The sequence below is a fragment of the Haplochromis burtoni genome, unplaced genomic scaffold (assembly GCF_018398535.1).
Source record: "Haplochromis burtoni strain Fernald_Lab_line unplaced genomic scaffold, NCSU_Asbu1 Contig_6, whole genome shotgun sequence".
Classification (NCBI taxonomy): Eukaryota; Metazoa; Chordata; class Actinopteri; order Cichliformes; family Cichlidae; genus Haplochromis; species Haplochromis burtoni.
Genome location: NW_024582367.1, coordinates 228,662 through 243,634, shown reverse-complemented (window position 1 = coordinate 243,634; position 14,973 = coordinate 228,662). Strand labels below are relative to the sequence as shown.

Genomic DNA, 14,973 nt, shown 5'->3' with positions numbered 1-14,973 from the left:
CCCTATGACAGCTGGGATAGGCTCCAGCCCCCCCTCGCAACCCTGAAAAGGATAAGCGGAAGCCAATGGATGGATGGATATATAAGTGAGATGGCTTTATCCTACATAAAGCCAGCTCACTAAAATCTATATTTATTAAGATGAGTAAAAACATTGGACATTAAAACACCTTGAATCAAATTTCGCCCATTTACTTACGCTGAACTAGAATATTAACGCTGTTGTTGTGTGCCCCGTCTAAAACGCCCGGGTACTACACAGGACCACCGATGGGTTCCGCCGTTTTTAAGCCGTTTTAACATCGATTTGTGGCAGATTTACATCATTTAAAAAGGCCGGTTTGTAGGTGAAAAGTTTATTTCGCCCACCAGTACAACGAGCTAGCAGCTAGGAAGCCGTTTCCTTCCGGAGAAACATCTCACGTTAAATCTGTGATTTTCTCACCGGTAGTTTGGTTGAGATCAGCATCCTGCAGCTGATGCGGTTTGATCCGCGGCTTTCGTTCATAAGGCTGACTCTCGATGCCGTTGCGTTGACGATAATCCGCTTCATTCATTGTTCTCGTCTTTAAAATCAACTGTAAGCTCGTTTGAATTGAACCAGGCGACTCGGTCAGAAGATCGATGGCCGTGTATTCACACTTCTATACGACCTCATCAATAGTTGGACAGGGCTCTCATTTTTCAGTGTTGTTGTGAAATGGATTTATTGGGGTGTTTTGGGCAGGCATTTGCGGAGGCACCTTTTTTTTTAATAGGAAAAAAACGTAACAGACACTTTTAAAATGTATTTTTTAAACATTTAATTATTTTTCATGCAGAAATTATAGACAAGAACATATGAATGATAACAAAATATAAGAAACAGTGTATATAATAATAATAATCATACTCATAATAACAACAACAATAATAATAATTATTAATATTATTATTATAAGGCTTATAATGCAGAAAACAGGACAGAAAGGGGCCAATTAGTTTTAAAAATGAAACTTTAAGTCTTTATAAATAGGTGCTCTGTTGATATTTCTTTAATTTCTTAAAAATTGAACTAATCGTGATGACGGCGTTAATGTTGAAGGAAAAACTCCCTTTTGACATTTAAATGGAGCAAGAAAACTTCTAAAAGCTCCCTTTAAATGCTTTTAGAAGCATTTAATTTAATTTAATTTAATTTTTTACCACATTGGTTCTATTTTCTTAGACTATTGTATTCCTATTATTATTCAAGTTCACAATTTCCTTACTCAGGGGTTGCAGTTCTCATCTTATATAGAACTCTCTTAACCCTTTAAGACCTACCATAGAACCAAGTCCGCCAGAGCTTATATTATATTTTTACATGCTGTAGAGCCATTTTTGGGAGCATTTCAAGTTGATATACATCAATACAACCATTATAGCCCAAATTTTAATGATATGTATGCATTAAGTGCATAGTAATTACATAAATTGCAAAAAAGTGCAATAAACTACAAAAACATTTAAAATTGTTTTTGTTTTTTTTGTTTTTTACATATATTTCTAGTTAGAGAAATTTAAGAGGCGTATCCCTCAAAACTGTAAATACAAAAAAGTTGCACAAAATAGTTTCCCACCACAGGAAATTTATTTTAAGTGTCTTCATAGTTTTATTTTTTATATACTGCAGGAAAAACGAAAATAAATATTATAATGCAGATTTAAAAAAAAACAAAACAGCATATGCATCAAAGTAAACTATTTCCAGCAGTGCAATATGAGTCCTAAGCGTCCCAGAAACGACACAGAAAGTCATAAAGTCAAACATAACTTTTAAAAACACAAGTATAGGCTCATAAGGCCCTGATGGTAAAAAAAAACTACATTTCCGCAAAATACGTCACTTCCGGTTTCAGGCAGGTCATGGCGGACATGCGATAGTTCGCGCTGATGGACGTAGGAAGTGTTACAAACAGCTGATCGGATGGGTAAAGCGTGTTTCTGGGATATTATGTTTTTGTTGCTGCAAGTGGTTTTTATGACATTTTTGCAAAGCTTTATGTGGAAGGAAACTGTGATCGAGGACAAGCTGATGGCATAAGATGTAAGTACAACCCCTCCGGTTTCATATGCAAAAGAAAAATATTGCGCTAGCTTACGTGGTTGCAGTGCTACCGGGATTTAAAAATAGTTAAGCAAAACGGAGCGTGCCCGCTCTGACTGGCTTTAAAGGGTTAAGTGACCAGGTTCCCATTTCAACTTTTCTTCATATACTTGGTGTAAGCTTTTTCTTATTTGTCACTTTTAATTTTCGTTACTATCCTTATGTCTCTGTCTGTTATTTCTTTAAATGTAAGAGGTTTAAGAAACAGTGTTAAACATAAGGCTATTTTTTTGTTTTGCAAACAGTTCAACTCAGATTTTGGAAGATTTAATGGTATAATTTTGAATTCTGACATAGATAAAGATGGTCATTACATTTGTCTAATAGTTGAGGCTGCACACTCTATCTATATTTTAGACAATGTGTATGGTTTTAACTGTCAGAGGGAGAATAAATGGTAAATGGCCTGTATTTGTATAGCGCTTTTCTAGTCCCTAAGGACCCCAAAGCGCTTTACACATCCAGTCACACACACATTCACACACTGGTGATGGCAGCTACATTGTAGCCACAGCCACCCTGGGGAGCACTGACAGAGGCGAGGCTGCCGGACACTGGCGCCACCGGGCCCTCTGACCACCTGTGACCAGGACACAACGACCGAGACTGTCCAAGCCGGGGCTCGAACCGGCAACCTTCCGATTACAAGGCGAACTCCCAACTCTTGAGCCACGATCGCCCCAAAATAAACTATATTTTGATACGTTGGAGGAGCGCCTACTATGCTGGTTATCAATTATTTACAAGATTTATTAATGAGAGGAGACAACTTAAACAAGAGCAAGGTGATAAACAGAAACTCTGCACAGGTGCAGGGAAACCAGGGGACGGAGAAACGGTCAGGCACACAGAACACAGGGAGAGCACGGGCTGGAAGTTCTGCAACAGAGGAGAGAGGTGTCACAACGAGTGAGAGAGACAAGGCCAACTTTTACAGACAGGTGAGAGAGCGCAGACTGTCAATAGCATCACAGCAGATTCTTTTGTCACACATTAGGTGATCAGTCAAACAGCTCTGTTAAACGTATGGAATTCACATTGAGTATAGATGGATATTAAGAAATATAAAACTTCCAGTCCTGAATGGACATCAATGATTAAATTTAACAGTAACTATAGCAACAAATCACATCTGTTGTCCAGAGGCGCTTTACATTGGAAGGCAGAGACCCTATACTAGGACTGGGCGATATCACCCAAAATTCATATCTCGATATTCTTTAGCTGGTTGACGATATATGATAGACATCTTGATATTTTTTAAAGCCATAAAGTAAGAACAAAAAGAGAGCTCGTAGTCAAAGCTGTGTCCCAAATCTCACATAAGCACTTTTATTAACATACAGCGCAGATGTACAAGAAAAAATTACTCAGAAATAAATTATCAGCATTTATTAAATAATCATGCTCCATAAATAAAATAAAACAATGTTGTTTTTGTGCATAACAAAAAGCTAAATGTAAACTAACAGACGCTGAGCACAATAACAAAGACAGATTTCGCAGCTGCTCTGTTCCCAAGTTCTACTGTGTGACTGACAGCCTGGAGTTTGAAATCCTCTTTGTAACCGTGTCTCTTAACAGGTGCCATTTGTGGTCCTTATACACACACAGTACGGTAATATTACGTTGAAGCAGAGTACGTATCACTCCGCGAGGCTTCTCGGTAGACATAATGATCCAACAATCCATCAAGCAGTGCAGTTTCGTAGTTTACCAAAGTCGTACCAAAATATTTTTTGAAAGGTTTCTGAGCGCTGTGTACCACATAAAATCAGTTCGCGGCCAGTGACAGTGATTTTATGTGGTTTGCGGTTCTGTGTGAACCAGAATTTATCCATAAGGCGCGCTGTCGATTTTTGAGAAATAAAGGATTTTAGTATGTATCCTGAAACAAGATAACATTCATTAGTAGAGATTGGGAAAACTTCTGTTTACCTTTGTTAGCCACTTGGCTATGATAGTAAACAGTGGGACAGAGGGACTGGTCGCCCAGGGCACCAAACAGGTTAGGACCGCCCCTGGGTGTATGGTAGGTGGGGCTGGCTCTACACTGGGGCAAGAGGGGCCAACCACTGCGAGCCTGTTGGCTGTGGTTTAAACGTTTTTTGAGGCTCACCGATTTGTAATGCTCCTGCTCACAACAATCGTGTAATTTCACTGGACAAATTTGCACCATTTTATTTTTTTGGAATTAGGCTCATTTTTTTGCATGTGAATAAATAGATCCGACCAGTGAGAGCGTTGGATTTGGCAACACGTGTGCTCATAGCTTAAAACGCGCTCAGATTATTTTTACAGTCTCACTGATTAAATTACAAAACACTTCTTATGGGAGGCAAAAAAGTGCGTAACTTCTAACGTTCAACAGGTTTCTTTTTTTATATAATTTCTTATAATTTTGAAGCTGTTTAAAGTTTCATTGATATTAAAAATCATAATTCATCTAATGATGAATGACTTTACTATAAAAGCAAAAACGTGTTAAAACAGTAAAAAGGGTAACTTAATATAGTTACAAAGATTTATTGCCCAGTTTTAAAAAAAGATTATTTCATACTTGAGATAGCTTCAGTTTTCTACATATATGTTCCCATATATTTTATATATTTGTATGGAAACATATATATATTATTTATATAGGCAAGGACAAAACCACAAATTTTGTATTCATGGATAGTTTTTGGTTTATTTTTTAAGTACAATGAAGACAAACATGAGGGCAGAAAAGTAAAGCTTGTTAATAATACAAATACACTTCACAACAAAACCTATAGTGTTACAGTATCTATCTGCAGTAACATGTGCGAACTTTCATGCTGCTTCAGCTGTTCAGATGTTGAACATTTTTCACCACAAACGCCACACAAAAACTGTTTGTCTCTCCTGTGGATGCTCATGTGTCTCTTAAGTCGTGTATTGGAACTAAATGTTTTCCCACACTCGTCACAGCCGAACAGTTTCTCTCCTGTGTGGCCTCTTAAGTGCTCCTTAAATCGTGTGCTGCGGTTAAATCGTTTTCCACATATATCGCATCCAAACGGTTTCTCACCTGTGTGGACGCTGGTGTGTCTTTTAAGAGCATTCTGGTGTCCAAATCTTTTCCCACATATATCACAACCAAATGGTTTCTCCCCTGTGTGGATTCTCATGTGTCTTTTCAGACCTTCATGTTCTGTAAACCCTTTACCACAAACACTACAGCCAAAAGGTCTCTCGCCTGTGTGGACCCTCATGTGTACTTTAAAACTATACTTAAATTTAAATGTCTTTCCACAAGAATCACAACTAAATGGTTTCTCCTGTGTGTGTACTCGCATGTGATTCTTAAGATGAGTGTTACGACTAAATGTTTTTCCACAGTCTTCACAACCAAATGGCTTCTCTCCTGTGTGGACTCTCATGTGCGTTTTAAGAGTAAACTCAAGTCCAAATCTTTTTCCACAAGCTTCACAGCTAAAGGGTTTCTCTCCCGTGTGGACGGTCATGTGTCTCTTAAGATGTGTATTGCAGCTGAAGGTTTTACCGCAAACAGCACAAGCCAGTGATTTCTCTCCTCGGCGTTGTCGCTTCTGAGATTCCGGTTGTGTAAATGTTTTAACGCAAACATCACTGACAAACTGAGGCTCAGTTGCAACACTCTCCTTCCACGCTATACCACCCACTTCAGTTTCAGGTCCAGAATCTGACAGAGGTTCCTGCCAAACATCCTCCTCCTCCTCCTCATCTTCATAACTGACTTCAGTCTCGGAAGAGTCTAAAGTCTTTTTCTTATTATTTACTAATAAATGACAATTTAGATCTGGGCTCCAGACTGATTCCAGTCGTCCATATGCATCTTCCTCAATTTCCGTCTTGATCTGTTTAGCTAAGCAGCCGATAGGCGGCTCTGTCTGTGTGGATTCTTCTGTTTGGCTTTGATGACGATATGAGCACTGAGGCTTCTCTTCATCGTCATCATCTTCAGTCTTCACAGTAACAATAGTGAACGGTAACCTGCTGAGATCTGCCTCCTCCAACCTATTGATCTGCTGTCCCTCCTCACTGCTCCAGGGTTCCTCCTGCTCCTGCTTTATGTGGAGGAACTCGGCGGCTTGCAGGTCCCGCCTGGGGCTCCAATCTTGAGGAACTTCTTTAATCACCAGCAGCTGCCGGACATCTTCAGGTAACACTGAAACACACATGGACAGAAAAGACTGACATTAAAATTCTACAGCAGCATAGCACACCCATTAAAAACCCTGATATACAGATATATATTCATTCGTTGGTGTCTAATTATTTACTCCCTTTCGATGGCATTACCGTTATTTTTTTTACAGTAGGTCCTTTTAGTCACGTTTTTAACAAATCTGTAGGACTGGTTTTTAAAAGCTGTGTGACGTTGTCAAATTTAGAAATATCCTGACTCAGTGTGATGCTAAAAAAATCATGCCGGGCTGAATTGTAGTAATTTGTTATTAAACCTTCAGCTGATGCAAAATGACACAATGGGAGTACCAACAGGGACTGGAAAGGGCCAATCTTCTTCACATTTTTCTTCTTTTCCTTTAGGGGTTGCCACAGCAGATCATCTGTCTCCATCTCTCCATCCCACTGTTACACCTGCCTTGTTCCCATTCAAACACATGTATTCTGTCTTCTTCTACTGATTTTATTCCTCTTCTCTCCAGAGCATACCTCCACCTCCCCAGGGTCTCCTCCACCTGCTCCTTACTACAGATCACAATGTCATCTGCAAACATCTTCAAATATCCTCATGGTGTGGCCCATCAGCTTTATCCCTGTGTAGTTTCTACAGCTCTGCATGTCACCCTTGTTCTTGAAGATCAGTTCCAATACACTTCTCCATTCCTCAGACATCCCCTCACTCTCCAGGACTGTGTTAAAAAGTCTGCCTTCCCTCTTAAACACCTCCATACCTCCACGGGTGTGTCATCAGTAGGGCTGCCACAAACGATTATTTTGATAGTCGACTAACCGATTATTTTTGCGATTAGTCGACTAATCAGATCCATTGGACATAAAGCGTACAGCTTATTGCACCAGCATGCATCTGCTCTTATATAGCTCTCATTAGCTTACAGCTTGAAGTGTTTAAGGTATGTGCTAACTAAAAATAAAGACAAGATGATTAGACAAGATTAAACTTTTAATGAAATTTGCAGATTGTCTCAGTGGACTTTAATAAACTCAGCCGTCTGCTCCTTGCTCTAAATATAACAGGACACTAGAGTAAATTCTCGAACATCTCACATTTCTGTTTAATCAGTTTTCTGTTTGCGTTTATTCACCTGTGTGAAAACTATAACTTTAATCTCAGCCAAACAGATTTACTCAGAAACAAATTAAACACTGAAAAAAGGCACGACGCAACGACTATTAAATTAGTTGTTGACGATTTTGATAGTTGACATAATCGTGACTATTTGACTAATCGTGGCAGCCCTTGTCATCAGGACCAATACTCTTCACAGCTGCTCTTACTTCCTCCTTACTAAGCCTCTGCACTTCCTGATTAGCGATCCTCCATCTGTCCCCCTCCTGCACTCTTCATCTTCATCCTTTAAAGAAAGGATTAGCTTCTCTGCACTGACTAGCCTTTTAAATGCCAAATTCCTGAATAATAAGATCCAATCATGTTTTAAAAAATATCAAAGCGTTATATGATCCCAGCAGAGTGCTTCACTCACACTGCGAGGCTACATGTGGTTTCTAGAGTTTATGAAAGTAGAATAAGAGGCAGATTCGTCAGCTATGACGATAAGCTGATTGTGAAGGCTGAGTCTGTGGACACTTGAGACTGTGGTGGAGGGGACGTCACGGACAAATGGTTATCCATCATGGATAGTCCTGACGACCCTCTGCACCACTGAAAGGACATGTAATGGAGCATCTTCTTTACCAGGCTGGTTCAGCTCCAAGCAGGACTGATATAGGAAATCTTTCATACCACATTATATCACCCTTTATAATACAATACATGTGTCTGACTAAAAGGCATTTGCCAGATACAAATTGCATTATGAATGTATGCATGATTATTCTCAAGGTGCGAGTTGTGACCATAGGAATCCTTCACACTCTGAAGCCTGACGGATCATTTATTATTAGTGATTATAATTATAATTAGTGATTATTATCACTGTTAGTGTAAGGTTTGTAGCATAATTGTGAAACATAAGCAGAGCTTTTACAAAAATACTGAAGTGTATTTTTAAAGAAATTAACAGCTTAATATTCTCTGTCTCATGTTTTCCTCTTCAAACGAAGGTGATCCAGTCAAATGCAACAATATATGGAAGACTAAAATCCCTCTTCCACTTAGTGCCACGTTGGCCAGCCGTGCCATAGCACCAGCATTTAATATGAAACAAGCGGTGAGGACCTGCAGACCGAGGTGGAGCAGTGTGGACGAGCGACAGGCTCATCTGCTACTTTCCACTTTTACAATAATGGATTAAAAGTGTTTCTTATTTTGTTGCTGGAGCTGTGAGGTCAGTTTTAGATTCCACACAATGACCAGTTCAATCTTTCACTGTGAGCGCTCTGTTTGTTACTAACACTAACACACTTTATCCAAAGTTCATTTAAAACTTTTCTATAATGCTCTTCTTCTACAGCAACTACATTATTATTGTTGTGTATTATAGTGTTGTTTTGTGTTGTTTGTTGGACTCTTTGTTTATTAATAGGTTCTAAAATATATTTTACCTTCACAATTTGTAATAAAATGGTCTAAATAGTTAGTAAAACAAATATGAACTGAAAATCTTAATCTTAACCACTTATTTTGTTAAATGTAACTTAGAATTGGGGAATGAACAAGTTGAATGAACAAGCTAACTTTTTCAAGAAATGACTTTTTTACCATCACTTCCTCTCATAGAGCACTTTTCTACTCTACCTGAGCACTCAAAGAGCTTATACAACTCTATGCAACATTTTTCTAAGCTTTTCTATGCTTAAATACTCTCTTCAAAAAAAAAAAGCGGTTTGAATTAACCACAATGCAGGTTATAGGGAACATACAAACTCACTATTTTTGCAGTCTGAAACACTGAAAATTGCCGATCTAGTGAAATTCCAAACAGCACGGTTAAAACACTCGACTCCAGCTACACGACACCCAGCTGGAAACACTTCACGCAAGTCGAGCTGCCCGAGATTCACAGAATTTACAGAAAATGTAAATTTTTTGTGATTTATCTCGTTATAGGGACGATAGATGTTTTATCTCGGGATATGGGATTTTAGTCATATCGCACAGCCCTAGTATATATTATATCAGAAATCTGTTCACTATTTTTATTACAGATTATATCAGTAAGGAAGCTGACTAAATATTAACTTATGGCAAAAGGGTGGGATTAAACAAGTGTGTACTTCTTCCCACTTCCTTTCAACATGTAAATGAATCAGTACGGTAGCAATATTGAAATGTATTGACTTTTGTATAGTATTTTTTTCTCTCTTATTTTCTGTATTTTTTTTTACATGTTTGAAATAAATTAACAATTAACAATTAAATGCTATTCTTACACAGGATTGTGTCTGCTCCTCTCTGTCAGCTTATTGCAGCAACTGGACCATCATGCAACATTAAGAAACTGCACGTGTGATTTCAGGAGGATGTCTCAGACTGCCAGACGCAAAGCTGCACTCCAACAGGATGAAAGAACCAACCTCACGTCACCCTGTAAGGACTGATGTTGCCGCTCTAGAAAGTGTCTGGCACACCGGATTTCTGAGTTTCCTGATGGTCTGAATTTCCCTTATTTCTCTTTTAGTTAGAGAACACTCTGATCACCACGCAGGGTGATCTCTACAGGGAGGGGGGTAAAATGTGATCCCCACCAGGGATGTAAAACTATTTAGCAGAGTGAGGAAGGAAGGACCAGACGATGGGAAAGCTAACTCTGCTTATTGGTATTATTATTAATAGTAGATTTCATCATTATTTTAACTGCTGAGAACAAAAACATTTCTTAAATATGGGACAAATAAAGCATTTCTCATCTCGTGATGTTTGCATACTCTGGTCCAGAGCAACTTATGTTCAGATTTCTGTTTTAAACTCAGCCGAAAGCGCTTTACTTTGACCAGTACACGCAATTTTAATGATGTTCTATATGAATGATTAGCTGCAATATACAGGACCTTACCCAATTAATACGTTATTAACGCTTAATGAGCATTTAAAAACGGTCGAACTACAAAGACAACTCTTGTGTGCGCGCTGGCAAATCGTCCGGACGCCACACTTTACCCTCAACTTTAAGTTCCGCCGTTTAAAAAAATCCGCCACAATAATTCTATTAAACGTTAATATTCACATTTGAGATCCACGGATGAAATAAAAAGCTCTGAGATTTTATTTATGTGTTTATTTTTGTGCACGTATACAGATAAACGAAAACCGATGTTTCCGATGTGAAACACCTTTTCACAAACCCCACAGCGAGCTAACAGTTAACCCGATCAAACAGTAAATGTGTTTTTATTCTCACCGGCGCTTTGGCTCGTTTCAGCATCCTGCTGCCGTTTAATCTCGGGCTTCTCCTCAGCCAGACTGTCGGCATTCAGCTGATGGAGATAATCCACCTCATTCATGATGGTGTCCGTGTCTTTGCTCTCTTCTTTAAAATAAACTGCAGGCTCGGCGGAGCTGAAACCGGGCCTGGGCAGAATCGATCACCGCCGATCACCTTTCACGATCACGCCGCTTACGTTTCTGTTCATCCATGAATACGTCACCGGGGAGGATACAGATTGAAACGGGACACTCAAATGATTCCTCACAACATTTATTGCCCTCTGCTGTGTTTTGAACAGGCATCTGCACGGACACCTTTCCTGTCCTCGGCGGTGAGATCACCGCTGTGGAGCGACGAGAGTGCAAAAATGAAATCACTAAATACATCAAATAATGATTAAATGTTTAATTAATTGATTCAATTAACCAGGTTATGGTCTGTTGATCAGCCGCAGTGACAGTTTCAATTATTTCAAGATGGGCAGCAACACACGAACCATGACATAATTAAAATATCTACTATTGTTTCTCCATTTAACTAACTAATGATACATTTAATTACTATATTGTGTTTTTATTTATTTTTTAAAATTGATGTAATGATGTTTTTTTTTTCCATTCTTGACCTTGGAGGGTTATTTCCTTTCTATAAAGGATAGGAGACATTTTCTTTTTCTAAATTTTAAAAATTCCTTTTTTAAATATGTTTAGTTTTATTTATGTAGAACCGGTTAAAAATGTCTCAAGGTGTTTAAAGGTTGCGACATTTTGATTGGCACACAGACTCTTTTTCTCAGTGGTTTTCATTGCATGTGTGTGACGAAAAGCTGTCGTCATGAGTCTCCTGAAGATTTAAGTCACTGCAAAGTCATATTCAATGTAAAATAAAATGAAAGCTTCCATAAATAAAAAGAAATGCAGCTACAACACTGATTACGTTCCTAAATACAGTATTGTTCAAAAGTCTCAAGCCAAACCCCATGTAATTATATCTTGCTGGGAAAATGGAAAACAGGTGCAGTAATTGTTTAAAACTTATACAAACATACACATAGATACAGTAAATAAGGCAAAAACAGATTTAGTAAAATTAGAATGAGCTTGAAATTAATATTTGGTATCATAAAGGTGGTCAGCCATTATTCCTCAATACATCCTGAAATCATAGAGGCAGTTTTTCTATCTGGGTAGGCTTTCATTATATTGGATTTGTATTTATTTTATTTTTTTAAATTGAATTTAGTTTCTACTCAGTAAATAGTTGATCAAAATGATAAAAATTCAGTAAAGTAATAAACATTATTTTAAAACAATATTAAAGATTAGTTGGCATAATGAGATTTGCTTCTAATTCTAAAATCTAAGGAAATAATGCTCATTTCCTTCAATTAATGGTAGAGAATTATTGTATTTGCAAAAGGACCATTGAAACAACAGAACACTTGTTTTATGAGTGTAAGACTGTTACACAAATGTTTGGAAATATCATCATAAATAAACGTACAGTTCCAGAAGTAGATGTAGATTTCTGGTCTTTTCAAAATACTCGAATGGGTAATCCTCAAATATAGAAGATACACTTTTAATAAACAATATGATAATCATAATCACAAAATTCTATAATTCTATATACATGAATGTAACTTTTTTAGGCCAAACATGAGGGAGAACACTCATGGTTTTTAATTTACAAACAATGTGTAATTATAGTTTCAGTGGTGAAATGGAATTGCTTGATATTGAGTTTGTTTATGTATTATTCTGCTTATGTTCCAATAAATTAAGCAGGTTTTAGATGTGGAATGGAGCAGGGAGAGAAGAGCAAGGCAGAAATAATTAAGGGTAGAAAACTGGTTTAGATCAGGCTCATGTGTGCAAATGAATTACTTGAAAAGTGGCTGCTTATGCTGCTGGGTCCACTCCCCTTTTTGTTGTGTAGCCTGCTCACACTGATGTCTTTCACTGTGTGTTGGATTAATTTTTTCCTGCCCCTTGGGACTCAGTTTTGCATGCGCTGAAAATAAATGTCTTACTTTTTAGACATTCTGCCTCTTGTGTCTTCCATTCTGGCTTCTTTGAAAACCTAAACATTACACTCAGTTTGCACACTGTGACAGCCACAAGCTGATTGCTTCCATGCCACACTACACTGATGCTGTGATTCATCCTCAAGAGCCCAATAAAGGTATAGTAAAATATAAACAGACATACTTTTATTGAAATTGGACATTTATGTGTTATAAATCCTTTTTGATTGACTGTACTTATTCCACTTGGAACCTCATGCAGCACACACAAAAGTATTAAACTAAAAGTTGCAGATAAATTCATTCTGCTCTGCTGCTTTGATGACGATTTTATGAATGAGGTATTGAATGAGTGTCAAAGAGAAGAAAAAACCTGCCAGCAAACAGGTTAATGTTACAGACAGACTTATTACAACAGTAAATGACTCAGAGTTTAAGTTTTTATTTAATTCATTTTTTCTTTCATGCAGGTAATTCCACTGAGAATTATCTTATTTACAAGAGCAGCAGGATTTTTTGGACAACTTGGAGGAATAAGTTGTTTGCATAATATTTTGTGACAATAAAAATGAAATCCCCACGTATAAAAGAGAAAAGGGTGGCTTTTGACTGGGTGTAATGCGACTGTCTTAGATATGTGACAGTATTTTAACATATTGTTTGCATTATAGGAATTAGAGGGTAATTATTTTAGAAATGTAATTTTGGACACTTAGATTTAGAGAAGGACAGTAAGAGGCAGTAAAGCGATATAAACTGATGTCCGGTGCCTTTAAACTGCCAAAGAAGCAGAAGAAGGGCGTCCGTGTAGATGCCTGCTCAGAACAGAGCAGACGTAAACAAATCTTTCGTAAAATCACCGATGGCAACTGCTGTCCTGTTCGGGTCTCTGCGGGTTCCTGTAATACATGGATGGGTGAAGGCTGACGGAGGTTCGATCAGCATGACCTTCGCGCTGATCGGTGATCGATTCTGCGCAGGCCCGGTTCATCTTTAAGGAGCCTACAGTTGATTTTAGAGAACAAACACGGGCATCATGAAGGAAGTGGATTGTGTTCAGCAGCGAAACACAGACAGTCTGCAGACTGGAGGGCAGCAGCTGCAGCAGCACGATGATGATGCTTTAAACCAACCTGGTAAGAGAAGTCGCATTAATGAGATTCAGTGTTTCTAGGATGGGGTAAGAGTGGCTGGAAAACTCCCGACTTATAATAAAAAGTGGTCTTCTTATACAGTATGTCCAAAGAATCGATTCTCTTATTATATAATTAGAATAACTTTGTAATGACGGACCGAAAAAGATTGAATTTAAAGAGAAGGTTTAGTGCAACCCGGACTGTTTTAGAGTGGGCACACAATAGAGTTGTTTCTGTGTGATTTTATGTGCAGTGCTTTGCTGCTATTAGTAAACTGACTGCAGTCAACTAGATTCATGAAGGGATATCTATCTATCTATCTATCTATCTATCTATCTATCTATCTATCTATCTATCTGTCTGTCTGTCTGTCTGTCTGTCTGTCTGTATTTATATATAAAATTGCAACTTAAAAATGGAATTTTTAATGTCAATGAGACTTTTTAGCTGGATAAAGAAAAAATATATAAAAGTCACTTTGCAAAATACCTATTGCAGCTTTAATCATCATGAGAAATATGTATATGTTTGACAAATTTGTCTCAGATTATAAGCAAACAAGTAATTTACAGCAGTTTAAATACAGGCATCGATTCTGACAGATGATCATTTTTTGGCACAACATCAGCAGCACAGATTTCCAGACCACTCCTCTCCCCAGAGATGTTCCTCAGTCAGCCGATAACCATAACCTGTCCAGTGTGTGTCGTGTGGGTTTAGTGGTTACAAAGTGATGTACAACTAAATAAAGTAAAAGAAATAAGAAAATGAAGTGCTGAAACAGCAAACAAACAAACAAATATGTATATATTAAGTCAAGACAACATGAAGTGAAGATTGCATAAAAACCAATAAGAAGTTGAAAAAGTTTTAACTGCTTTTTAAAAGAGTCCACAGAGTCCACAGATTTTAGGATATAATTCAGGAGGAGCTGTAGTCATGGTCTTTGTCTTGTTGGCATTTAGAAGAAGTTAAATTCAAGAGAGTCAATCACTAATCCAGGTCAAATAGTGGACTAGGGTTGACAGACCAGGGCCCTGTTTCAGGAAGCCGGTTTGGAAAACTCAGAGTGAAAAACGACACTCACGGTTGAGTAACCCCGAACTGTCCAACTCGGAATATTCGGTTTCAGAAAGGCTGATAACAA

At 37.9% G+C, this 14,973-nt stretch overlaps 2 protein-coding genes across 2 annotated transcripts in view; one reads left to right on the top strand and one right to left on the bottom strand.

Moving 5' to 3' along the window:
* The window catches only part of LOC102301177 (zinc finger protein 658B), a 13,821-nt gene extending 2,803 nt beyond the window's left edge, over positions 1–11,018 (bottom strand). The window contains exons 1-3 of the mRNA XM_005913846.2: positions 10,638–11,018; positions 4,905–6,298; positions 445–643 (exon numbers count right to left, since the gene is read on the bottom strand). Of these exons, the coding sequence (XP_005913908.2) occupies positions 445–643; positions 4,905–6,298; positions 10,638–10,740 (1,696 nt within the window). The 5' untranslated portion in view covers positions 10,741–11,018. The remainder of the gene's footprint in view (positions 1–444; positions 644–4,904; positions 6,299–10,637) is intronic.
* Positions 11,019–13,488: 2,470 nt separating this feature from the next.
* LOC102301769 (zinc finger protein 135) overlaps positions 13,489–14,973 on the top strand; it is a 25,622-nt gene continuing 24,137 nt past the window's right edge. The window contains exon 1 of the mRNA XM_005913848.3: positions 13,489–13,826. Coding sequence (XP_005913910.2) covers positions 13,727–13,826 — 100 coding nt within the window. The 5' untranslated portion in view covers positions 13,489–13,726. The remainder of the gene's footprint in view (positions 13,827–14,973) is intronic.